Source organism: Aulostomus chinensis, chromosome 16 (assembly GCF_037954235.1).
Source record: "Aulostomus chinensis isolate RoL2024-O1b breed Wild chromosome 16, RoL_Achi_v1.0, whole genome shotgun sequence".
In the NCBI taxonomy this organism is placed as follows: Eukaryota; Metazoa; Chordata; class Actinopteri; order Syngnathiformes; family Aulostomidae; genus Aulostomus; species Aulostomus chinensis.
The window spans coordinates 6,007,844-6,035,531 of record NC_141335.1 but is presented as its reverse complement, the minus strand read 5'-3'; the positions used below and the strand labels follow the sequence as shown (position 1 = coordinate 6,035,531).

The window sequence follows — 27,688 nt, the reverse complement described above, 5'->3', positions numbered from 1 at the left end:
ATGCACAGTGTAAGAAAAGGATTTGAGTTATCTTTGATATGCTTTTTGAAATATGGTCGAATTATTATAACTCAGCCATAAACAGAATTGCATGCTGTAGTGTTACAGAATGAGCCCACTCTTGGCAGTTGGGCGTATGGATGTTTTGTAGTGTACTTTATATACTTCCTTTATGGACTCATCATATGTTTTATGGTTTTGATGGAGCTATCATACTTTTTTTCCTTTTAAAAAAAAAAAAAAGGTTAATCAAATTTAAATCTGCAATGTTTTTACACTTATCTCTTCTCCTAAACGAGTACTGTAGCATCACTCCTCCGCAACACCTTGAATATGTTTGTGGTCTGTTAACCGGACGTAGACTGACTGACTGAGCCTTGTGCATTTCAGGTTTTTCATTCAGAACAGAACCTCGAGTTATTGGCAACATCTTTTATAGTAAACAAGATCATAAAATGGCCAAAGAGGCTCCAAACTGCAGTAATCGGATTTATGCCATTCAGGGTTAAAAACAGCAGGGGGAGGTATTGCCTAATGTTAAAAAAAAACACTAAAAAAACAAGATGATATTTTTCCACATTTTTGTGCACCTGCAAGTTTTTGTATCTGTGCAAGCCAATGACAGTCTCAATAGCAGCTAATCAAACATCTACCCATGATGCAGTTGTGTTGAATGGACTGTCAGTTTCCTAAATGACAGCTTTCATCACTTTAAATGCCTGCAGGTTGGATTTACTAACGGGTTCCTGTGCTGTTGCATCTCAAACAGGTTGCTCCTCTCTCTCTCTCCCTCTCCCTCTCTCTCTCTCTCTCGCTCCACAACTAATTTGCCAATTAGATGAAACTCATTAACACAGTTTCTGAGCAGCATCTTTGGGAAAAGAGTGTTACACGCTGTGGTCGTGGTGTTGATCAGTGGTTTATTAAGTCCATACATCATCAAAATGTCACAGGATCAGACGCCGCCCAGCATCAATAATTATGTGGCATCCTGTAGAGACATCTCATGAGGAAGCGCTTGTGCTCTTTAAAACGGACAGCGTCGATGCTGAAGGAGCTGAGTGAGCTGGCAGCTCTTCCATTAATCAATGTATTTCTTCATCCAGCTCTAATATCTAGTTTTGAACATAGTTTGCATTGAAGTTCACCACTGAACAATTCTTAGCGAGCGCTTATGTTTCTGACAGTCCCGATGAAGGCTAATAAAGAGAAGCGCAGAAGCAGAGACGCCATTTGTTATCGCTTAATGGAACTCTTCTCACGCAGTGCAATATCTCACGGTGGTATCGTATACCCCGTGAGGGTCTTAAGCTTATGACTCACTAGCCATGGTTCAGCTTAGCTCAGCTGAGGGAACACAAGTGTAATTTTATGAGTTGCAGAGCAATAATAAAGGCTGCTGGTGCTGTAGTTTCTGCTGTAGGGTTCATTGGACACTCATCAAATGGTGCGTTGCTAACAAAGACAGATGGAAGTTACTCTAGTAGAGCTATGAAGATGGTAAAGTTTTGACCTATCATTCCACAATTAATCTGCTTGGTGAATCCACACTGAATTAAAGAAATGTTTTCTTTTTAGAGGAATAAATAGTTTCTTACCATTATCAGACATAAGCTCCTGGGTGTGTATGTGTGTGTGTGTGTGTGTGGGGGGGGGGTCTGTCCTGGAATGAGGGGTTTTGAGTTGGACTTCTCCTGCTTCTTCATATTCCAGTGACTCATTATCACCTCTTGAGGCACAAAGCGGTATTACAAAGCAGCACATCCACCACTCGCTACGGTTCCAAGTTACAGAAAGTAACTTTAATTGAAAAATAGAAACACAGATGACACAATCAGAAATATATGATGTGGAATCCGAATGTGAGAAAAAAATCAGCTAGGGAATGTACTGGAAGGTGAACCTTGACATTCAATAAAAACATTAAATACGAAATAGTGAGTTATTCTCTAGTAACTTTGCAAAATGTGCATATGTCCCATTGTTCTGATTAAAGACTACATCATGCTTTTCAAATCCATCCATCCATCCATCCATCCATCTGTCCATTTTCTTTGCTTATCCTGTTAAGGGTCACGGGGGGACTGGATCCTATCCCAGCAGCTTTCACGTGAGAGGCGGGGTTCATCTTTGACGGGTCGCCAGTCCATCGCAGGGCCAACACATAGAGACAGACAACCATTTGCTTTTCAAATCCCATCGGAAAATGATTTTTAATGCCCTGGTGAGCCTTCTGTAACAAATCACCATCCGGTGCATGTAGGGTTTGTTGGTTAGCTGAAGTGAAATCACATCAAACAGCTGGCGTTGTTTGTCAGAGCAACTTTTCCAGGCTGTCACTTTCTGACAGTAATCCCAAAGAGACTTTGTCCTTGATAGTTCTCGCTCTCACACAGACGCGAGACAAACGGAAAACATCTGACGTCCGACCTGATAACAGGTCCCCCGAGGTGGTGTGAAGGTGGTCTTTAGATGTGTTCAATTCATTGATGTTGTTGTTTTATTATTATTATTATTATTATTATTATTTATCGCTCCCTCCTTTCTAATCTGAGGAGCTAAAATCCCCTTCAAAGATAAGAACTCTTCTGATGTGAAGAGAACTCACAGCAGGGACGACTGCAGCTGAGCCCATCAGATATTCTGAACATCAAACGGTTAATCAGCTTCATAGAGGATATTATCAGGCGTCCCTTTGAGATTCTAAATGAGACATAGAGACAGGAAGTGTACGACGCATCAGACAGGCTTCAGGTTGGATTGTTGCTTGTGAATTCACCATCTGACTCACTGGACTTCTTCATTTGGGAGCACAGCAGGACAGACTGCATGATGTAAAAGGCTATTTGCACTGTTACCAAGTGTTGAAATATTGCTTAATCAATTTCAACACTTGATACTCTCTCACATAGATCTTAATTGCCAATTCCATATTAGTCCAAATTAATTACAAAGAGAAAACATTTTGTCTAAAATGTAATGACTTTTCATTGACTACAACAGGACGAAGAGATTTTGTTTGTCAATTAAGACTAAACTACGACTATGACGAATAAACATGACTATAATATGACATATAACACATAAAGGCAGACGCTAAATATAGAATAATAACTCAGAATAGCTGAAGTATTTTTTAAATCATCTCCTGCTTCACTATTAAACCCGGAGGTTCAAAACACTTTGCTGGAATACTTTTCAATTGGAGTGAGGACATTTTCATGGGCTTGCAGTATACTTGCAGTAACTATTGTTGGCCACTTGGGGGCAGTAGAAACAGGCTGTGAGCACGACTCACGGAGGACATTTCAGGTTTATGTTTAATTATTGAAAATATTTGGGATTAAGGAGGAACAACAACATTCACATGGAGTCACGTTTCTGGCCACTTTGTGAAGGTAAGTTGCATATTTCATATGCAAGATATGCATCTTTTTGTTTGCCAATAAGCGACCCAGCGAATCCAAGTCAAAGCCAGATAACATTACAAGACAAATGAGACACACCCCTTTTTATTGAATTTTTGGGCTTCTTCCCTTTTATATGAATATTTTATTTAAAAATTCATCTTTTTTTCAGTGGTTTCAATTTCATGTGACCCAGTGACTAAAAATCAATACCAGATGTTATTGCTAGGCTGGAATTCTGTTATTTTTGGTTTGGTTTTTCTATTGGGGTCTTAGTTTTCTTTGAATCTGTCCTCTTTAATCTATGAATTAGTGTTATTGTCATGTTTACTTCTGTTTGGGGGGGAGCTTTCTTGACCCTCCTCTCCTGTTCTGTTCTCTCCTCTTCTCTTCTCTTTTGTAACATCGCCCTCTGTTGGATGTTATTTGTGAGTGCACAGCTGCAGGGCAGACAGACTTGAAATCATTTACTGTTGCATCTCTGCATCTGAACAGAAGCTGCACGACATCTCAATCGAAAAGATAAAAACTTAATTTAATATTGAAATCATTTGTTTTGCATGCGATGCCAGCAGACTCACCTGCACTCTTGAAGAACATCTCTTTCTGCTCCCTGGGCACTTTCCCTCTCAGTTACCAAAGGAATCAGGAAATCAGAAACCATGAATTGCTGTGCCAATGATCCTGTTTTATCCGTCTTTGTATGTCCCCCTGTGTTCCTGCACATCTGCTGACTCTATTAAATTTGGTCAAACAGAATGGGGGGGGGGGGGGGTGCGGAGGAGCTTCAATACATTTGCCTGTATATGTACTGTGTTTCTGGACAAAACAGATTCAGTGTGCACAATGTGAGGGAATGTTTTATCCACAAACATTTATTCAGCGAGAGCACGAGCAGGGCAGCAGCAGCAGGATGAGAGGAGACAAGCAGGACAGGCAAGCGGATTGACAAAGAGAAAAAAAGAGGAGAGCCAGAGCATTTATTTATCTGCCTTCTTTTTCTGTCTGTTTGGGAGAAGAGAGAACGTGAGCTTTCTATCAGAGGGAAAGGGTGGGGAGCTAGAGGGGGAGGGAGGGGAGGCAAGGAGGGAGGGAGCTGGAGAGTTAGAGGGATGTGGAGGAACATACGATACAGTGAGACGAGAGGAGAGGAGGGTGGGAAGATGAAGAAAGTGGGAGCATATAGATAGATAGATAGATAGATAGATAGATAGATAGATAGATAGATAGATAGATAGATAGATAGATAGATGGAAAGACAATGAAGATAGTTTTCATTTAACAGAGAGGCAAAGAGGAGCAGCACTTTCTTCATCTCTCTCACACATGCATTTACAAACCTATACATTTCTACTGCGGACGGAGTCACACTTGCCTCCCCTGTGACTTCAGGGGGACAGGGGCAGCACACACACACACACGCACGCGCACACACACACACGCACACACACACACACACACACACACACACACACACACACACACACACACACACACATATCCAGGAAAGCACCAGTTCTGGTGACAGAAGGATGCATCATGAAGGTGAGATCTCATTTTTCCTAGAGTTTTGTAGTTGTTATGTTGTGTGTGTTTGTTTCTGTGTGTGTGTGTGTGTTTGTGTTTGTGTGCGTGTGTGTGTTTGGCTTACTATCTTGTTGTCTTTACTTTGCCAGCAAAACAAACCCATCTATCTGTTTCTGTCTCTACCTGATGTTCTCTCCTTGTGTTGCTGTTTTCTTAGCAGAAGAGCGATTCCAGGTGTTCTGGCTGTTCAATTGCTTCACACTCAAGTGGCTTTTCAACTCTGTTTGTGTGTGTGGTGGTGCACGTGTGTATGTGTGTGTGTGTGTGTGTGTGTGTGTATGTGTGTGTGTGTGTGTGTGCGCGCGCAAGCGTGTGCAAGGGTCTCGAGCATGTGCAGAATTCACGGACAGTTGTACTTTGATGTTACCAAGAATCGAAACAAACATGTCTACATTTATGATGAAGCCTATCGAGTGAGTGTGTGTCCCTGTTTTTCATTCCGTGCATGTCGACAGTACTGTGTGTACTCATGCAGACTTGATGACAGAAGTGAAAATATTATCTAATGCTTGAGGTTAGAGGCGGAGCACTGATGTCATGTTTTTTTGTTAAACCCAGCGATGGAGTGATAAAACAAGAGCTGCGAGTCAGTTCAACATAATCACGCATTTTTACTAACTAACTAGAGGCAAAGATGAAGAAATATATGCATTTTATGTCTCGGCATATAATTTTAATTGGATGCTGGAAGCACGATGAACTAAAAAAACACAATGTTCACTCACAGTTTGCGTTCAGACACGAACGCAGCAGCAAACAAACGGTGTTTATTTATCAGATATATGAGTTTTGGCTCGTCCACTGATCAGCCAAAGCACCACACACAGATTTCATATTGAGTGTAAAACATCAACCCTCCCTCCACGTTCCGTTTCGAACATTACTGGCTTATACCGGGAGATGTTACTAATATTTTTTCATCTTAGTTCCTATAAATGAATGACACAACTATCAGTAAAACCATGTTAAAAAAAATAAAATAGAACAGCCCCACATAAATAAATAAATGCCTTCGGTTGGTTAAAACAGATCCCAGTCAAGGAATCACTGTCACTATTATTAGCTGTAAAATAATGAACTGTATTTACTGGACGGTACATTTCTACCTTCCTGGTACAGTATTGGCTCTCATTTGCTTACTGCTGCAATGGCCGTCATGCAAGGAGGAGGTCAGGGTTCAGGCGCTTGCAAAGATAACAATGTTACAACTCGTGCCGGCTGAACATAGACACACAAATTATTTTCAATGAATCTCTTTAGTGCCGGATGTCTACCAGGTCTGCCCATAAAATAAAGAAGCACAAATCTGGTTGTGGTGCAGTTGATGTCAAGCAACCCCAGCTTAGTTTATTCATAGCATACCGTTAGCTTCATGCCTCCAGCGATTGCATTTATTCCTCAGAAATCATAAATAAGTATTTATTTGTCAAGCTTGGCTTATCTTGTGACATAAAAATGCGCAAGTGACATAAAATTTCAACAATAATCCAGAATTTGATGTGAAAATCCCATTGGTTTTTGGTTGAAAGAACCCACACTTTTTTCTTTTTTTTTCCAGTTTTTCTTTGGGCACCTCCATATGTGGGATCGTGTCTTGGTACTTTACAATTTATCATTGAAAGAATTGACAGAAATCATATTTACAGACATGATAATGTAGTAAACTTTCATTTGGCCATTTACTTGTTTATGTCATTGAATTGTAAAGAAATTGGAGCGGGTAGCCGCAGGTAGTATCACATTAACTCGCAACTGCAATTCACCCTTCAGTCCTCTGTCCACAAAACATTAATGTTCACATTAGCTTTGAGGCTAGCAGGACTTACAGATCCAAGTGAGCTTGACTGAAATAAAGGAAACTAAATCTGGTCGCAGCTCAAGTGGTGTTGGAAAAAGACAGCCGCATTAAGGTTGCTCTGACTCGCTTGGTCCGACTTCACTGGTTATTAGTGGTCTTCACTCATCCGACCTTTGTGGCCAGTTTTCCCTTTACAATTACTCCTCCTTTATTGGTGTCATTCTTTCTTTTACTTCTGTTCCATCTCTGTCTCTCTCTGTGTCCTTGTACCATCCGTCTTTCTGGCTGGCTGCATCGAGCGCTGCTTGATAAGTGGGCTGCTGGGCCGAAATGGGCTGGACAGCTCTGACCCACTACACTCAGACTGTGTTTATACAGTACAGGGAGGAAGGGGGACGGGGGACATTGTGATAGGAATGGAGTGATTTTTTTTTTTAAATGAGAGGACAGATGCAAAAAGAAGAGAAGAGAAGGACATTGGCAAAAACAGTGTCAGTGAGGGAGGTGAGACAGACCAGAGTCTTTTTGTGATTCTGTTCACAGACAGTATCAGTATGCTGGGTACACAGACACACACTTCTACGTCATTACAAATGCACACACACACACACACACACACACACACACACACACTGGGAGAGAGAGAGAGAGAGAGAGAGAGAGAGAGAAGAGCTAGCAGATCATGTGCCAGTTTTGAGTACAGACCCAAACACCTGAAATGGTGTCCATGGCAACTAAAGTAAAGGTTCCTGCCTTATCCAGAGTCTGTGCACTTGCTGTGTGTGTGTGATATGTCTTCAAAGCCAGGGTCATCCAAACCAGACCTCCCTTGTCCAAGAGGCTTGTTTAAGTGTAGAATTAGGATGAGATGAAGTTGAGGATTAAAGCAGGCTGAGTCAGCGCAGGCCGACAGCAGAGCGACGACGGCGTCCATCTGCTTTCCCTCCCTTGCAGCATTTGTTGCCTTCTCAGTGAGAAACAACAGGTAGCAACACTGCTAACGCGCTGTTCAACAATAACCGAGTACTTCGATGATGTTGTATTTGCTAGTTATTTTTGCAACTGCACAAAACTCAGCCAATCTATAGAAACAGAAGAGAAAAAAAATCATGGCCACAACACATAAGTTGTGAAAAAAATGTGCAGAAAGTGCACATTTTTTCTGTCTCTGGTGCTGGTCTGCATGTAGCTGTTTTTTTAATGTTTATACATGGAGTGATATACTTGTCTGCTCTTTAGAGTATGTTTATGCGTCCATTGCCAATTTAAAAATTCATTGCATGAAATTTACAGGAACACTACCTCGCGAATGTGACAAATATAAATGATGACATCATCTCTGTTGACTGATTCTCATAAATTTCCCCTGCTAGTTATGTTTACTGGCTCTGGTGCTCTGCTTTAGGCTCTAGAGCTTTTGAGCTGTGGCTTTTAAATCAAAAAGTTCAACATTCTGTCAAAGTAATGTTTTAGCGGAATGATGTAGGACGCCTTGATTCATTGTCTCTGCGGTCGAGGGCATGTTATCGATCAGCTCTGCCAAGGAATCATACAAATCCTCAGACCTTGTGTCTACCTTGAATGATGAGCTGGAACTGCACACACTTAGAAAGAGATTTTCAGTACAACTTGTGCGTTGTGCGTTTTTACCCCTCGTTGCTCTCAGACTGGGGTTTCCTCAGAATATACGAAGTTCTACACTGTGATAGCAGCCTACGGTTCAGCCGTTGCAGGGATATGAACAAGAAACTGCTGTTCTAGCAATCCAGGCAAACAGAGCACAGATGTTGGATGATTCTGTAAGAGCCAACAGAAGAGCTGCAAAAACAAGATTACCTTTATTAAAACTTGGGGATTTATTGTTGACGGTTATGTCTTCTCTGCCCAACCACCTGAGTCACCCAGCTCGTCTTTTCATTGAACATTAGGGAAGAATTGATTCCTGACCCCCTATACTGACTTTTCACCTCGCCTGTGAGTGCAGTAGCTCAGGAAAGCTTCATGTGCATTTTGTTTCAGACTGTAGTGGGACTGTACGTTGTACAAAGAATCTCAGCTTGTACAGTTTAAACCCCGCCTTCGGTCAAAAATGCATTATTTTGTAACTTCACTTGTTCGCTTCAGCATGTGTTCATCTGCTGCTGGTTGAAAGTCACTCTGCTCGCCATCCATTTTAAAGGCATGCACTTAAAACTATGACATCATCACAACTTCAAGGCAATTAAAATTCAGTATGGAATTTACAGAAGTGATACAGAACCCTGATCGACTGTGTATGGTTTCTCCCAACCCTCTTATACGGCTCCAATGCACATTTCCTGCATCTTAAAGTAATGATGTTTGATGACGTGTCAATGCTGTGATAAGCTGTGGTTCCTTTCAGGCACAAAAAACACTCAGAGTGACAGGGAGAATGAAGAAAGTTGGTTTTGAATAAGCAGTTTGGTCAAGACAGACCCGCAGCTGAAAACAGGAAGCCAACGTGAACATTGTGCTCAAGGTGGTATATCCACCACCCGGACCTGCCTCTTCGTGTTGATGTCATCTGAATTCCTAACTTCTATGACTACTAGATGGCATTGCATTCATTTGGTCATTTTCAGGAAAAATAACAAATGCGGTTTTAATGTTTTCAAGGGTTTTTTTTTTTTAAGAAAAAATGGAAACCACATTGTTGTTCAGAGTATTTCAATACTTGAGGGGATCTTTCAGAGACTGATGCAGTTGAGCAGTAAGTGTGCATGGCAGTCATGTAAGTGCCTGCTGAAACCGATGTTAGCTGATGTTCAGTGGTCTGACAGTAGAGTTCCATCTTTGTTTAAAGCAGTAAAGTTACGTCATCTGGTCATCTTACAACAGAGAAGCTCCGGCAGTCTCTCTGAAACATTATTCAGGATCTACTAAAGATGGTGCCCAGCATGTGTAGCACTGTAGTCCTGACATTCTTCTGGTACCCTGTTGACACACACACACACACACACACACACACACACACACACGCACACACACTATAATTCTGCAGCTTGGACAGACACTATCCATCAAGCTGCACTAACAAGGGTTTAACCAGGCAAAACAAATGACACCTCTCCGAAAATTACAAGGTCTTAGCATGGAACGTGGACTCTGATTTATCAGAGCATTAATTATAGATGGACCTTTATTACATCAGATGCTGTGGAGAGGAGGGGAGAGGGGAGCGGAGAGGTTGTATCAAAGCATTTTCAGTCTTCAGTTCTCATCAGAGCCCTGTGCTACAGAGCAAGTTGAGCATATCAAAGGAATCTGGTTTGACAAACTTTAACAACAGCAATTGGACCTAAGTGCCACCACGATGGTTGTTATCAGCTCAGTAAGTCAACTCGGGCTTTCCCAGTTATGAGCCTTCTGCCGTGAGGTTGCCGTCGCCACCAGTCGAAAACACAGAGATCTGAAGCTGCAGTCTTTATTCAAGAAAGACAAATCCCCGACGCAAAAGAGAAATCCACGATACAGGCTAAAAGCAACACAGTTTCTGCAGCTTACTCAATGTGACCCCTAGGTGACACTACGACGATGGCCAGGACTCAAAAATTTCTTCAATATAACCGGCTCCAGTTTTGGCATAGGTTACCATGGCGATATATCCCAGTGAAAAATGAAACACTGATGTTGAAACCTGAACTTTTGCATTTAGTCTGCAATCCCGCATCTCAGTCCCGGGTTGATGGGCCTCTCCTTACAGAGCATAACACGTTTACATTTCTTCTCTCTATACATTGTTTGTGTGCGTGCCTTAGGATATACATCAACTTGATAGCCGGGAGGCAAGGGTGAACTAGATTAAATTTCGCTGCAGCGATAATGTGTCAGTCTAATTTTACAGTTTTATAACTGGCCTCTGTGTGACAGATAGGGGTGGTGTCCGGGTGCCACAAATCAGAAGCCTCCAGAACTCTCGGATATGGACGTTTGTCCTCGACGTTTGTCAACGTGCTAAGAGCAGACTCCTGTCACATTTGTGTGTCCCATTGTTAGTTTTTGTGTTCAACGTAAGCCAACTTTTGCACCCTGAAGGTAAACACAACGGTGAGAGTATTTCACGTCCTTGTCAGATTCAGTCTATTCGAGCTGCAGTTAACAGCTACATTAATTTCACCTCAATTAACTAGGGAAGTTACAGCGTGTAGGAAAGAAAACCAATTTGTCAGGAAAATGTGCAGTCATCTTGAAGAAAATTAGAGATGTTGATTGTGGCAGCACAGATAGAAAGTCTGTCAAATAATCCTCCCCCATTCACACCTGGCGGTAGGAAAATTAAATCCTGTCTTGCAGAGAGTTGCAATCACGATGCCCCTCACTCTTCTTAAGGATGAAAACCTCTCCGGTTCTATTGTAATTATTATATACTATATATGCATTTATGCTAACTTCTTCAGGAGCCGCCGTTGTTGTTATGAACAGTCTCACTGTTGTTACACCTAAGCCACGCCCCTAACACCCAACTCCCAAACTAACAATGTGGAAAATGAAAACGACAGTTGTGTGATAGGAGACGTCTGTGCCTACTTTCTGCTGAAAATCATGCGTGACGAATGGAAATTGTCAAAGAAATGTTTGAGAACTGTATTTGTGTGATGTCACTGACACTAGCCTGTGAACATTATGTTAATTAAATGTCTTATCTCACAATGACAAACGAGGAAATTTGTTGTGGATCGACTCCAAAATGTAACGGATTCGTCCTTGGTCCTTCTTTGAGTTTTCATGAAAGTTGGCCTGATAGGCATGGAAAAACATAATGCCCTTGACAGAGGTAATAATTGAAGAAGCATTTGGAACACCTCCACACACACACGCACACATACACACACGCACACACACACACACACACACGCACACACACACACACACGGCAGATTGTCTGACTGCACTGCACAGACACCAATACATATGAGCCACTCACACCAGTACAGACATGCTGTTCCTGTCAAGTGACACATTGTCACAGAGCTGCTTTTAATTTGTGTAAGAAACACTTGCTACAATGTCACACACACACACACACACACACACACACACACACACACACACACACACACACACACACACACACACACCAGCAACCCCCCCGCCCCAGCGCACGTGCAGAAAAAAACCCTTAACAAAGCTCTGCCTGCATTGTGAAGGGTTGAAGGGGCTACAAATCTTTGTAAAAGGTCATGGTGAAGAATTGTTGCTCAGCTTTATTTTAGCTGCACTGCAGATATTGCGCTGGAGAGCGGTTCATCTCTGTTCCCAAGGTGATAACTGAATTCATCTCCAACTACAAAAGAAAACAATTTGGGCTCAGGATTAAAGGCACTGGCTGTATGTGCAGTGTATGTTTTCATGTGAACGCACCTATTTGGAGAGGTTTTTTTTTACCTTATGATTGGTGCACACGACAGGGTAGTGAGTTTGAGTCACCTCTCCTGACAATCACGGGATGCCGATTCAAGGCTGGCCTGAACAGATTATCTGTCAGTGTCGGTCTTATCGATTGTGTAATAATTTTACAGACACAGGCTTTAAGTTCTTGATGGTATCGGAGTCGCCCTGGTATCCAGATCTCCCCAAAATTGTTAATATCAAATGTGAAATCTTGTAGTGTAAAAGTGCATTCATCATTTCAATCTTCTTCTTTTTTTAAATATCTGTAATTTCTTAGGTTTTAAAATCAGTTAAGATTTAAAACCCTCTGGTGTGCACTACCAACCTTCCCCCCATCAGGTTCGACAGTGGCAACAGCTCTTCACCATTGAAATACAGATCACATTCCTCTGAAATAGTTGGCTGACATCCTGGCGCCCTCACTTGACCCCTTCAGAAGTCCAGTCCAGTTAAACTAGAGGAGCCAGAGGACTGAGCCCTCGTTGTGAATCAATTCATGATCATCCCTCCTCTCCTTTCTTCTCCTCCTGCCATTGTGGTAAATTAGCAAAGGCCTGTAGCTTGTCAAGGGATCAAGCCCAGAGAGCAGATCTCCTGGCAGAGTTAAATGAAACACGTTTGGCTCACAAACCATTTGAGTGCTCCAGCGCATGTAAGTGTGTATATGTGCGCCCTGTAAACCCTCCTCCCCATCTATATACAACCCCAGCTGAGCCAGGGTAATTAAACATCCCGCTGATTCCACCACAAACAGCCACATTCACACGTACACAAGCAGCCAAGCGTCGTAGGTAGCGACTGGCAATAAGATACACCTGCTATTATGGATACGAGGGGAGGGGAGCAGCGGCAGGCAGGGGCGGAAGAGAAGAGTGCAAGTGTCGGCAAAAATGTGCACTTTATAGTAAGATGAGAAGACCGTGATGCCCGAGAACCGCAGTCATCAGGAAGCACGCGTCTCATGTGTCGCTATGGCAGCAGTTACATATGAGTGATGTCATGATTATTATTGTGGGTTTGAATATCCATTTTCTTTACAGTGTTCTTGAATCAGCAAAGGAGGACGTATGAAATGTGCTGAGGAGGGAGTTTACATTCACTAATGGGGTTTGGGGTTTAACAGAGTTAACATGTTGGGAGGACGGGAATAAACTGGGCAGAGTCAGCTGTTCTTGTGAGTTTGGTTTTTAATTTGCTGTTTACAGAAGATGCAAAACTAAACTACTACTTCTACTACTCAACTAAAATCAAACTCAATTTAAAAAAAAAAAATCCTGGTAAGTGTTTTGATGGTGAAAATGACAATCGGCATTGTTACGCTCACTGGATTTTTTTTCCATCCACTTCCGAATCAAGTACACTTCTCATTTGATGTCACGTCTCAGCGTAAACATGAGAACTGACGTGATTCATTGCAACGTGAAGGATGAGTGGAAATGTTGCGTGACGACGCTCACGTTCTCCGATCGGATCTGAACTGCTTGTTGCCCGCTGACAGACCCAACAAGACATACTTAGTACAAATCAGCATCATTTGGATCCATTTATTGGCTTAAAAAAAATAAATAAATCAAATAACAGTAAAATCGATGTTTGAAGCCGCAGACATCCGGACGCAGCTCCTGGTGCTTCGCATCATCATTTTAAACATCAATTTGATCATTTTAAAATGCCACTGAATCATGTGGGCTTAAACCGGTCGGAGAGGCTGGTCGCAGCGGCTGCAGGGGGGACTGGGTGAGTTAACGGTGGGCTCAGGTCTCATCATGGCCTACGAGGATCTCGTGTCTTCTTAATGGGACTATAATTGATCTATTGAGGTTGAGAGCCCAGCTGGGATCAATGGGCACAGCTGTGTGGCAACGAGGGAGCACAAGAGAGAAAGAATGAAAGGAATGGACACGGAATAAATACAGAAAAGGATCCTGGAGATCGAGCGCATGTACTAAAAAGCTGTAAAGTTCAAGCAGCCCAGGAGAAGCAGTTCACAAATCTTAACTAGCTGGACGCAAGCAGTTTATCATTATGAAGGTACACAGATGTCTTGAGGAAAGACAAAAAGATTTGTACATGTTCTTGGTGAAGTATCCATCGAGTCCTAGTTCTCTGGATATGTGAAGGAAAAACCAGGCGATGATAATTCAAATTCATCCTTGTAAACTTGGATAATGAATTTTACGGAGGACCAAAGCGGTAAACCAATCAACCCACCTCAAAACCAACACCGCCCCATCTAAAGAGGTCATTCCCCATATTTCTGGGAGATCGGTTTGGCTTCAAAGCCTCAGCTGTCTTTCGTCTTCATAGGTGGACACTGACTTTTCTCTGATATGTCCGATATTCAAAAGGTCAGAGGAAAGGTCAGTGAAAAGCTACAGGGAGGGAGAATCTAAACAAGCTTGCAGGGTTGGCCGAATGTTACATGTTGTGATTTTGGATCCGAGGCTTTCTGTTTACAGGTTGTCTGTTTTTTTAACATAATATCTCTTGAGCGCCTTAAGGGAATTTTTAAAATATGGCTCAAATGTCTACTTGGACTCCAGGGTGAACTGAAAAAGATGTTGGAGTTCAAAGGTGACAGCCACTTCAAATACACACATTATTAGTTCATTTTCCACCAGACCCGTCGTGCAAACATGCACCAGTCGCAGGTATGAGGTATCTTGTCAGTCCAGTCACTTGTGCTGCTCGGCGGACCCAAAGGTGCAATGTGCAAGAAACTGAAAGCGTAAATCCTACTTTTTATTGCAACAGGGAATTTTCTGCATGAAAAACACACATATAGCCTGCACACACACATGCACACACACACACACACACACACACACACACACACAAATCCACTTGTCACAACATGATCAAGTGGATTAAGATGGATGATGGATAATCTCTGCAGATTTCTGAACAATCCAGTGAGCTAACCTTCACTGCCAGCTAACCCGATGTGGGAATTGGAGACCAGGTCCAGGGATAATGGGTGCAGATAGAGATGGAATGAATAGATTGAGAGAGAGATCCCAGCCAAGCCAGAGCTGATGAGATTTTTACTGAGTGCAGATAGGAAGGTGCCTGGGAGTAAATCTATGACAGACCAGAGCTGCTCGGACTGTTTATTCCTCTCATTCATCTTCAGGATCTTTGAGAGATGACGGACGGCCCCTAAGACCAGCCTGTATTTAAGAAGGGAGCGACAGAGAAGCCATTCAATTTAAGATGACTTCAGAGGAAAATAGGTGACACTTCCAGATGAGGTGGGAGAGGTGAGGAAACTGGAAGTGTGTAGCATTTTTCTTATATTATTGATGCAGCTTTGAGTTCATGATCTGCTTTTGTTTTGATCTTAGCAAGGATGCACGGCAAGCGGCACGTCTACAAGCACAGGGGACGGGACCCAAAACTAGACTAAGAAGAATGAGGGAAAGAACAAACAACACTATGAATGTATGAATGTCCGATGTGGTAGCTCAGCCCCTTCAGTATTCCAGACCCTCCCCTCATCCTGTGTGTACCTGTCTCAAAGATGGATGATGTTCCTGCTCTATTGATCGGATCCGATGATGTTGTATGGATTCCGACTGAGAGTACAGAGGAGTTGGTACACAGCCAGGCACTTTATCTATTAAAGACTCTGAATAAGTTCAAAAGACAGGGGAGAAAGTTTAAACTTAACTAATTTACTTATATCATTAAATGCAAATCGAATAACCCTCCCCCCTAAAAAAAAAAGACCCTTTAAATACATAATTCTCATCTATAATAAAAATCGCATCCATTTTATGTGCCTTGTCAGCAGAAAGCCATCTGGACCCTTGGGTGTAGCATAATGTTTTGAATCAAGTTAGAGCTCACAAACCATGACATAGTTTTTAATACATCAACACTTTTTTTTGTCATCACTTTCTATCGTTTTTCTTTCCTTTTTGTTTCCCTATCAGAGTTGGAACAACCGATTCCAACGTTCCCTCACTGATCAATAACTTATTTCTGATTCTGATAAGTATTCTTTCTTTGAGCTAATGATCTCCCCTGGCTTCAGCAAACAGCCATAGAAGTTGTATCGATCTCATCTAAATCTTGGCAAGTCCTGTTCTTTTAAAAATGATTCAGTGGGATGGATAATGATCAATAACGCTCCCTCCCAAACAGTTAACTGGCGCGCAATAATATTCTCAGACCTACAAAGATATGTCAAAGCAACAACTCTGACATTTAGTCAAGTCTCAAAGTTTGTGTGCCGTCAACTTTGTCGGACAGACTCACAGAGAACACAAACTTTGCTCGGCAATGCTCACTGATGGCTGGTATCACGAGGCGAAGAGGTCGTGGTCATTTCACGTATTTCTATGAGGTCAAGTCAGTGTTTCTGGTGGAAAAGCCAAGGAGCTGTCCTTGTCTCACCGTGAGGACACTGAAGAGCTAAACCTTTGATGCACGCGACGTGACGGTGATGTCAAACTGACTGATAGTGGAAAATAGTCAAAGTCATGTAGCTCATACTGCTCCGGGCATCCAGCCACGACAAAGCCAGCGCCAAGAATCTGGTCGTCTGTTCTTTTGAACAGCAGCGTCAAGCTGATATTGTCCCTACTTTTTCAAATTAACCAGACATGGAAAATGGGCTCTTGTCCAGCCAGCTATTGAGTTTAAGTTCCAGTCAGTTTGCTTAGTAGTCGTAGGAGCACATTTCCTACTCATCCGAGATGAGTTATTGTTCTTCATCCAAAACTCTGCACAGCTTGGCCAGTTGCATTCATCTAACAATCCCACAACCTGCACTTCCTTCATAAACTCTTCCTCTGTTACTTGGAGCCATCCATCAGCATGTAGACATGTCCTCATGAACCTGTCGTGATTGTGCTTGAGTCAGGGCAGAGCTGTTGGACTGCTCGTCCGACTGGCAGAGCACCCGGAGACCTGGCTTCACTCTGTAGATGTGAACAGACAGCTACCAAGCTGATGTGAGAGCTGAACCAGTTCTCTGGAGAGGAGCACACAAGGTCAGGGCCCGGGAGGCAGTTTGGAGGTGACAACCTGTGACAGGAGCAGGAGAGCAGCGTCATTTCCTAGAGAACGTTGTTCTACACAATGTATGTGTGGTTTCAAGGTAAAAGAAAGATAATAACTTATTATCCTTAGCTAAAATGGTTGGAAATAAAGCCTCAAAGTTAAGAGCCAGTGATAAATTTGGTGTCAGGGGGAGCCGGAGCGAGAAAAATCATTGTAAGCTCTATTCTTTGTCCTGTCTTTTCCTTCAAGACCTAACCGAGGTCAACTCAGCATTTTCTCATACGTCTTGAATTAAAGTCTTTAGAAATAGCTCTCCTCTTGTCTCGGGCTCGTCTTATTTGAGATGCTTAAATGCTCTCATCCAATAAGCCGCCTTTGAAACGACAGTGTGAAAATGAATGTGCCTAAGTGAGGAAGTCAACTCTTTGATGCGCTTGAACAATAAAAGAACTCCTGCTTTTCTTTTGCTTCTACTGTTATTCTCCAACCAGACAGGATCATTTGTCTTCTGCTCCTTATTTGTCCCACAGGGGATGGTTATCAGGAACAGGTCAGAAACAAGCACTTTCTCAGTTAGTTGCCATCAGTAAAATCCCAGAGGAAGCAACGCAACATGAGGAATTGACTTTTCTTTGATGGAAAAGTAATATAATGAGATACTGTCACAGGGGGAGGACAAAGGTAAGAGTTTGGGTTTCCCCTCAGCGCTCAGAACTGTTATCTAACATGGGCACAGATGGTACAGATAGTTTGCAGCTAAAAAGCAACGCATTCATAAACTCGTTTTATATCTCACACGCATCATTTATTTAATATCCTGTCCAGCCGCCACTCTCCCGTCAGACTGCCTTGCCTCTTGTGTCAATCACTTGTGTGCCGACTCAGCCTTCGAAATGACGTGTCCTCTCCTGTGTGCTGCTCAGTTCCTTATTTTGAAACAGTGGCTGAACAGGAGTTGTTTTTTTTTGTGGGGGGGGGGGGGGGGGGCGGCGGCGAGGGGGCGATATCAGGGGATTCCTTCAGACTTGCCAGCTCAGATTGATTTGTAGCTCAGGCACAAGATCCCCTCAAAACCTTCATTGCCATTTTGGTACGATGACAGTTTATAAAGCTTAAATTCACACAGCTGAGGAGAGACAGTGTGTATTAGAGAGAGAGAGAGAGAGAGAGAGAGAGAGAGAGAGAGAGAGAGAGAGAGTGACCAGGCAGTTTATTGGAAATTAACTGAGTTCCCAGTATTTTTCTCAGTGTCGAGTACACACACATATACACACACACACACACACACAACCACACACACACACACACACACACACACACACACAAAATCTTGCTTCTTCAGCGCTTCCAGAGCAGGAAAGGCTCTGATATTCCTCTCCTACTGTCATTCATTCTGCAGCATTCAAGCTTACTGGGCATAAATAACCTGCACACATAGACACATTTACACTTGGATATAAATGACAAAGCCTCATCATAGGGAAACTTGTAAAATACTGCAGATTTTACCCCCAAAATATTTTTACTATTGTTGCTGTTGTGGTGGCTCAGAGGTCTGAGCTCAGCTTTGGAGGCTGTTCAGCTTCCTGTCACAAGTGAAGAACTCTGGAGAAGAAGAAACTACCATAGATCAGCCATAAATTTGGGTGACAGCTTTTAAACAAGCCATTTGATACAGTCCCAACTCCTCTGGGTCCATTTAGTATCGATTTGGAAGCGCCTTCAACAACTTTTCTGTCCCAACATTGCTCAGTCCCCAGACAGAGAAACACAATGGCGAACAAAATAACATAAATCTCTAAACAAATGTCACGAGTCACATCGGTGTAATGCTGGATCAAATGTGAGTTTTCCACTCACACACAAGACAAGAGTTTTCAAATTAAATCAAAATCTCAACTTCACTTCATTTCACCGTTGTCAGTATTTTGATTTAAAGGCTGGCGTGTCTTATTAGCTCCACCAAGGTTATGTTTTCATCCCGGTGCTTTGTTTATCTGTCTGTCTGTAGAAAATGCAAGAACTGAGCTGGGCTGTAACGATTTTCTGTTTAGAATCTTTGTCAGTGTTGGGAGTCAGTGTTTTGTCCTATAGCTTATGTCTTTTATTTTGAAATTTATCCCCAGTCTTAGTTTGTTTTACTTCCTGTCATTGTCTGTTTCCTCCATTTCTGTGGGATCACCGTGTCTCGTCAGTTCATTTCTCCTCGCCAGTCCCAGGCTTGCTCCCATTTTCTCATATCCACTTCCATATCCTTTTCTTCTTCCTGCTGGTTCTTGCTCTAAAACTAGTTCAGTTGCATTTCAAACAGTGTCTCACCCAAAAAATGTATTTGACCTTTAAAATATTACAGTTAAGAGCCCACAAAAAGATGTTTTTTTTCCCCTCCTACATTAATTCTTCACCGCTTCAGAATGAAGAAAAAGCTGGACATGCGTACTTAGTTTGACTTTAATGGTGACTGATGACTAACAACAGCAAAACTGCTCAAAAAAGTCCATTTAAAACTTTTAAATACACAATCCAGGATAACCCACCTCTTCTTTTTTCACAGAAAATTGGATTGGAGCTCAAAATGATGAACAATAGGTCTTGCTTGACGCTTATTCATGACAACACATCAGTCACCATTAGCTTCATACGTGGCTGGACCTTTCTTGTCTCTGTTCACCTCATCTAGTGAATTCTGCCAGTGCTGTAAGTTTCTTTGGTTAAATCTCTTTAGTTTTTTACATTTATTTGGTTTATTTTTATCTTTAGCTTCACTTGGCTCCACTACACCTGGTGGCGCTGGGTTGAACTGGGCCAAACAAGAACAAATTCTATTTTGAGGCAGTTAATGGTTGATTTTACATGAATATTGTATGAGATTTAAAATGAATGGGGTCCTGCGGGGGACTCAACTTTCTTTCAAAGGAACATCTTTCCTGCCTTGACATGCATGCGGCAGACTCAAGCCATGCTTTGAAACACCCATAAGGCTTCAATCGTTCAATGTTGCAGAGCCGGGTCGCTAAAATCATTCATGCAGGGAAGCTCCTAATAACAACACAAGTATAGACATTTTTTAAAGATCAAGTTATAGCGACAGGAAGTTCCTCTGGTGTGATTTTTTTTTTTCTCCGTGAATGTTGTTTGATTGTGTTAATTGGATGACGGTAAACCTCACTGGAGACGCCACGGGAGTTGAAGCAGACAGTTATCAGATGCGAGTGTGTTTCCTCTTTCGTTTCCTCTGCCCTTGCTCCTCCTGTTGTGATGAAAAGACTTGAATAGAATCACGCGTGTAGATGAAGTGCAGCAGCGGTGCATCACCTGGAAGAATAGAAAATGTACATTTTTGACCAATAGACACGTGACAGCATCACAGATTTATCACAATAACTGATACTTCAGTGCCAAGGCCAGAACTGAAAATGTGCAGGCACATCTTGTGCAGTGGGACAGAACAGAAAGTACTGAAGCACCTATAGGTGCTACTGGAGACACTGCATAATGACCTGTGGAATAATTATGGTAAGAGCATGTGCAAAAACATGTGTGCAGGTGGATTGGTGAGCATCCTGCTGCGTACCCCCTTCACCTCAAGCAGAGGCTAGGCTAGCACGGCTAATATTAATGTTAGCTCTGTCAGACTCTTGTTTTCAGCTGATGTTCTTTATCCTCTGGTGCTCTCATGAGGTAGATGATCATTTCAACCATTTATTAATATTTGACCATGAGGGAATACTGGGTGTGCATCTTCAGAGGACCCACCCACAGTCCCTCCCCTTCCTCTAATTGGCTCAGTGCTTTTAGGCCTGTGGAGAGAGATGGATCAGGGTCTGGTGTGAACTTTAGCTGCTGTAACTTGTCATCTTTCATTTCTTCTCCATTCATCCCTTCAAGCTTTTGCGCTTGTGTTGCTGAACCTAAACCAAACTCATCCTGTTACTTGCGCATCCTCTCAGCATCTGCCAAGCATCTGCAGCGCTGCAGGCTCTCATTAGACAAATTAAAGTGGGACATGTTGTTGGTAGTTTCTGTTGCTGTGCTGTTGTGCAGTAAACGTCTTATTCCTCTGAGCAGCACGACCCTCTTAAAGAACTAATTGGACCTCTGACACTCATCTCAGGCTGAAATGTATAATGTTCCAGCACACTTTAGACACACACTTAAACGCAACATTTTCCATCTCCCTTGTAGATGAGAGGAAAGTGCCAGTCCTCTCACGGACAGCAAAGAACAGACAGTGGACAACATACAGATCTGGCAGAGGGAACAGTAGACGTCCGCTGTTTAAAACAGACTTCCTCTGATCACAGGATATAAACATCCACCCTCTCAAGCCTGGCTTCAACCCTGTCTGAAAGAGGGTGATGCAGAGAGAGTGTGTGTGTGTGTGTGTGTGTCTGTGTGTTTATCTGGCACCATACCATCCACCTTGAACAAGTCTTGCCAGGCTTTTATAGAGGGACATTGGGGAGCTTTTTAAAACAGCAGGCGAGCATGTCTATTATGCAAGTGACTCTTTCTGAAAGTCAAGTCTAATTGCTTTTGGTTGAAAAAAAAAATTTTTTTTTTGCATATGTTTAATTAACGGTCACTGCAAACATCCCAAATTCCTCTTACAAGTGTTCGCACAGGACAGAAACAGAGCCAAGCTGAGTTCAGATCCATGTTCAGGAGAGTCTGACTGTTGGTAGGAGAACTAAAACATCGTGGGTGAATTTTACTGGAGTTTGGAAAGAGATTTTTGCTCACTGAGGATAATCACATCGAGGGGCTTTTTCTTCTTGTTTATGTGGCAACAACATTCAAGCAAAACATGTCACTTCCTGTTATTAAAGGTCCATTGATTCTTTGGTGTCATGTGGTGTCAGTGACCCTGTCCCCCGTGCACACTTTGAGCATGACCGCTTCATATAACCGCCACTCCGCACATACACATGCGACCACGTGTGATAGCCAGTGTTTTAGCTTGGTTTTGTCGTCGCTCGTCTTTGCCAGCAGGTGTGGGAGTTTTGATTTGACCTCCATTTACACTGAGTGTTTTCTGAGAGAGCTTTTATTAGATGCCTGGAGTTCATCTACACTGGAGTTCATCACTTTTCCCAATCAGTTGGATGTGTCCCAGTTGGCTAACAATCAGGTGGTCAGTCCTGTATCCTTCAGTGCACTGCTTGGATAGCTTGCGCACAAATAGGGGCACTCTTACACCAGAGCTGCCTGGAAACATAAAGCCCCTTTTTTCCTCATGTCAGATATCAGTTCAGACAGATGGTTGTGTCAGGTTGAGGGTGTGAGGGTGTGATGAATGTCGCCTCTCTCCATTGACCAGCTGGTAGATTAATTTCAGCCTCCTATGAGAACCAGTGAGCATGAATCTCTGAAGTACAATAAAGACAATAAAGCAGATTTGTGTTTACGCAGCTTTCAGAGGTTGATGGTATATGATGTGAGACGAGTCTCCGAGGAGGAGGAGGAGGAGGAGGAGGAGGAGGAGGAGCGCAGACTAGCTGACTCCGCTAATGATCGGCTCAGTTCACGTAGAATCATTTTTGGTGCTTCGGGATGAAGTGGTTAACAAATAGTTTCCCTGCAAGTGCAGGTCAGAGAGCTTCAGCTGCTCACTGCATTAACTATATATGAATCTATGATGAACACTTGTAATCATTGGATATTTTATAATATTAATAAATGTAAAAATGATAAACAAAACAATGAATACTTTAGTCAAGGAGAGTATGACTCATACTGTACTTAAAACACCACAACACCCAAACGGGATGTGTTTTAAGTAGTATAGAGAGGCTCAAGCAGTGCAGTGGCCATCTAGTAATCAGAGCGTCCCTGGTTTGATCCGTTTCCTTGAGCAAAAATCTTCCTTGCATGACTTTGTGTTTAACGCACACACAATGGTAAAGTGCTTTGGGTGAAAGCTCCTAGAGGCATCCAGCTGTGTCTTCCTCCCTCAGAATTCAGATCCATTAGAGAGATTAAGTTCTGCAGCTTGTGCTTGAGGCTGCAGAGGAGAGCAAGGAGAGGATGGACAGGCTAGTACCCTGTCACACAATTTATTCTATCATCACATATCAGCAATATTGCACGGTTCTTTTAAGAACTGAGGGCTATATAGGCAGAGAAAACCCATTTAAAAGAAAAACTGGCAGTGCTATTGGGTACCAGCTAGTATATACTGGTATATAATAGAGTGCTGGACGGGTGACTTATTTTTATAGGCCAACCCAGAAGTTAGTATCACCGTGGTTTCCCTTTACCAAAAGTTAACAGGATTTTTTTTAAATCAGTGCTGAAAATAAGCTCAGTGGCAAACAGAGCTTTATTTGACGCACAAGTTTTGTGTTCCATGAACATCACATTCATGACCTGAAGCATGAATGTATCTGATGGATAGGAAGGCCAATATGATGCTGTGAATGAACTTGATTTTGGCGTGACTGCGTTTGTAGTCATGTTTATCCCCTTGTTAGCGCTTGTTAGCTTTTTTTTTTTTTTTAAACACGTTAGGGTTTGAAGTTCATGAATGCGTCTTACGTTTTCACGTTTTCTCCCTTAGAGCCACATGTTAATATACAGGTGAAAACCACCAGCTGTATTTAACACTTTTAACTGAAAACCCATTCAAATATCCCTTTGATTTAAGGCAAGGGAACCGACCATTCAACTTCCAAGTTTTAGGGCTCATTCCTTCACCGCTCTGTCGTACAGTGATGGTTTCTGGCATAGTCCAAACGAGCAAAAGCTGAGGGTGCTAAATGTTTGGGGGCGCACACACAAACCTCTTGCTCTAATTCTCGAGGCCACTCAAACCTGCTCCCTGCATCGCCCCCGCCCCCATCAGCTGCTGACGGTCAGCAGGAAAGATACAGAAGGTCACTATAGGTCAAGTTAAAATCACATCAAAATGATCACCAAAGCACAAGCATCAAGAATATTACCTGAGCTGCTGATACAAGAGCAAAGTCTGCAAGTTTGCTTGAATTATCTAGAATACAGTAAATAAATAAAGAAAGAAAGAACTGCTGGATGAAGCAGAGAAGGACTTTTAGAAAAAAGAACTTAAGCTCATTAAGATTTACCTGAGACTCAGCATAACAGCAGATCTCCTCAGTGGTCTTGCTTTCATTTGCATCAGGTTTCCCTCTGTCTCATGATGAAGTGATGAATTTGCATCAAGGAGGAGGAGAGGGAGGGTTGGGGTTCAGACTGAGAGGGCTAACGTGTTGTTCACATTCAGCTTGGATTTATCCTGGTGTGTCCTGCACTTCCAGTCTAATACTGATATCTGGTCATGATTTAGAGTCCAAAGGTCCTGTGATATTGAAAATGTTGGGGGGGGGGGGGTGAATTTTGGAGTATACGGGAAAAAAAATAGACTAAGATATTTATATGAAATAGGAAAGTAACTTTATGACATTTTAAAAAAAAGGTGTGTTCTATTTTTAATTTGTAGATTTTGCTCTTTTTTTTTTTTAAAGGCCATCAGCGCTTGTGCTTTTATCTCAAGGTTCACTTTTGTGCCCGTCGTCATGTATATATATTGCTGTTTTATTGAATCAGTCCTCACTCTCTCCTTTGTCAGCTGGTACGGGTTGCTTACCCTCAAAAACTGCAACAATACTGTCAAAGCGCAGTGAACTGACCTTCATCACTCACAAGGTCAGGACTTGGAGGAAACACGGTCAGTCCCTGTTGCTCCCAAGCCATCCATGTTGCCTCACATGGCCTCAGATACACCCTGTCAACTTGACACACCAATAGATTTGAACCTTTTCTTCCTGCAGCCATTGACATTTTAGTTAACTGCTGCTGGATTACTCTTCACATCAAAAGGTTCCCTCAAGGAATATCCAGATACTGCATCCTTAACCCACGATTAAGATTTAATTATGCAGTAAGAATTGGAAAATACATGTTTCGGTGCAATTTCAGCAAAATGAGATTAAGCCTCGCGGGAGCTGACATGACCCCGCCGGGTGCAGGTGTGTGTGTGATGTCATCTAGAGGACACGTGTCAGATTCAGCACCAAGAGCACGTCCATGAAGGAATATAGAGAGACAGGCACCGTAATTCTTAAGTGTCTTTGTGATCAGGTCCTCCAAAGGTCCTCAAACCTCAGAGGAATTAGTCCCAGTAGGAAGCAGAAGTACTTTCACACCTCCCGTCAATAATAATGAATTATGCTCCTTTTTCGGGTAATTTAGCACCTGGAGGAGCTGTTTGGTTGGTGGGCTTTTTTTTTTTTTTTACATGTGACAGAAACCACATTTTGGTGTGACTCAGTCCTGTAAACAAACATTTCAGACATTGAAACATTTCCGTTTCATAATTCTTTAGCTACAGCTGCCAGATTTTATGTCAGCAACTTTAAAACTGATATATTTTAGTATCAAAAACTTTAAAAATCACTTGGATTTAATCTGAATCCATGCGGTGCCAAAAGGAAGAATTGTTTTTCCGATAATTGCTTTGCTCGTGCGCTAATTCCTTCATTCATTCAGCCTGATGTTATATATAACTGAGCCTTTGAGGTCAGACACAGACCTTCGAGGTCTTTGCGATGAATTCCCCTCTTCATCATGCTATGCAGCTGAGCTGTGCATTAAATCATGTGAACTGTCAGCCAGAGCAGCTGCTAATGGGAGCCAAGGTTGGGGCACTTTGGCCTTGTTTTTACAGTTGTGTTGGAAAGTACACTTTGGAAATCAATGTTGTTTTTCTCCTCCTCTCTTGCAGTCTCAGCAGAAGTGCATCGTGATCTTCGCCTTGGTGTGCTGCTTTGCTGTGCTGGTGGCGTTGATTTTCTCAGCCGTGGACATTTGGGGTGAGGATGAAGACGGGATCACGGAGGAGAACTGTAGCAGGAACTGCAGGTGAGAGATGCATAACCACCAAAACACACAACACACACACCAAAATTCTGCTTACTAACGGTGTTTTCTCGGACTATTTAAAAAACAGTAAATGCACAAAACAGGAGGTGGAAACCTTTAATTTCAATACACTCTTAGTACACTTCACTGCATTCCTCTGCAGAAATGTCTCCATTAATGAAAAGAGAAAGCTCTATTGTCTCAAATAAAATGTGAAAAATATGGCTGAAATAATCAGTAGCAAACCCGTGCAACCAGCGCTCGGCAGAATTGAATATAATTGACCAGAACGGTCATAAGATCTATACAAGCCTCGAGAGCTGCTAGCTTCTTTTTTTTTTTGTCCTACAGTTTTACAAGCTAAACAACATCTGTAGCAACATGGCTGAAAATCAATCTATCGTTCAGCCTCAAATTACTTCCCTCTATCTCTTTCTTTATGTCTCTGCCCATCTCTTCTTCCCCAAATCAGCCATTTAACAACCCCTCAGTCAGTGCTTCATTTGTAAATCATAAGGTACCGGAAGGCAAAGTACATATGACACCCCAGCGGTGACGAGATGGACTCAGGTCCCGGAAAGCACAGAAAAACAACATGGAAAACCATTGCTTAATTTGTAAATCATAAGGTGCCAGAACACTAAGTACATAGGACAGCTCAGGGGTGAGAGAGGGGCACAGGTCCCGGAACGTACACAGAAAACAACATACAAATGCCCACTTGCCATGATGTGGGACTTACAAGACTCCATTTCAAATAATATCCATAGTATCAAAGTTATGACGATAATTCACAGTTATTTAGCCTCCTCTGCGCAGCACAGGTGAATGCCCACGTCACCACAGGTGGGACTTAGAGTCTACAGTCAGCAATTCCTTTCTCAACAGGTCTAACTTGTAAAACAAACAAAAAAAAGAGCTCACAATAAATCACACAAATCTTGCATTATTATTATTACGGTATTTAAAGATTGGCACGGCGGCCTATTGTTAGACGGTCTGCTCACCATTTAGTTGTCCAATACACCCCACATCACGTTAGACCCGGCTTGGCTAGCTGGAGGTGAACCTGGCTAGCTGGAGGTGAACCTGGCGAGCTGCAGGTGAACCAGGCTAGCTGGAGGTGAACCAGGCTAGCTGGAGGTGAACCAGGCTAGCTGGGGTTGAACCTGGCTAGCTGGAGGTGAACCTGGCTAACTGTGGCGGCGCTGGCCTCCTGCTGCAGCCGACTTTGATCGTCAACATGACCGCTGCAGCTGCCCTCGTCGCCGCTTGTGGAGGCTCGTTGAAAGCGTCATGCGACTCTTCCTTCTTTTTGAAAAAACAGCAAATTTAACTGTCCTTTTGACATGTTGGCGTTGAAATAGTAACTGTTTACTTCCTCTCTGCTTGCTCCTCAGAATTTCGAAAGGTAATTTGTTGGTGTCGGGGGCGTGGTTTGTTGGCGTCAGTGCATCAACAGATCTCCGACTCTTTCAAATGACGTTGAATCTTAATAAACAACATGAAATTCTAAGGATTTGGTCTGTAAATGTATCTATGCACATTATTGTTGTATTTTGAAACATTTTTAAAACGTTTTCATATTTTCTTTTAATAC

General features: G+C 42.5%; 1 protein-coding gene across 2 annotated transcripts in view; it reads left to right on the top strand.

The window, feature by feature from the left end:
* The window catches only part of LOC147247285 (inactive phospholipase D5), a 50,789-nt gene that overhangs the window by 4,671 nt on the left and 18,430 nt on the right, over positions 1-27,688 (top strand). The window contains exons 1-2 of one of the 2 annotated variants that reach the window (XM_086180763.1): positions 4,549-4,952; positions 25,952-26,088. In XM_086180763.1, the coding sequence (XP_086036889.1) occupies positions 4,947-4,952; positions 25,952-26,088 (143 nt within the window). In that variant the 5' untranslated portion in view covers positions 4,549-4,946. Of the gene's footprint in view, positions 1-4,548; positions 4,953-25,951; positions 26,089-27,688 lie in introns of those variants that run through there. The other variant, XM_086180762.1, reaches the window with a different exon arrangement.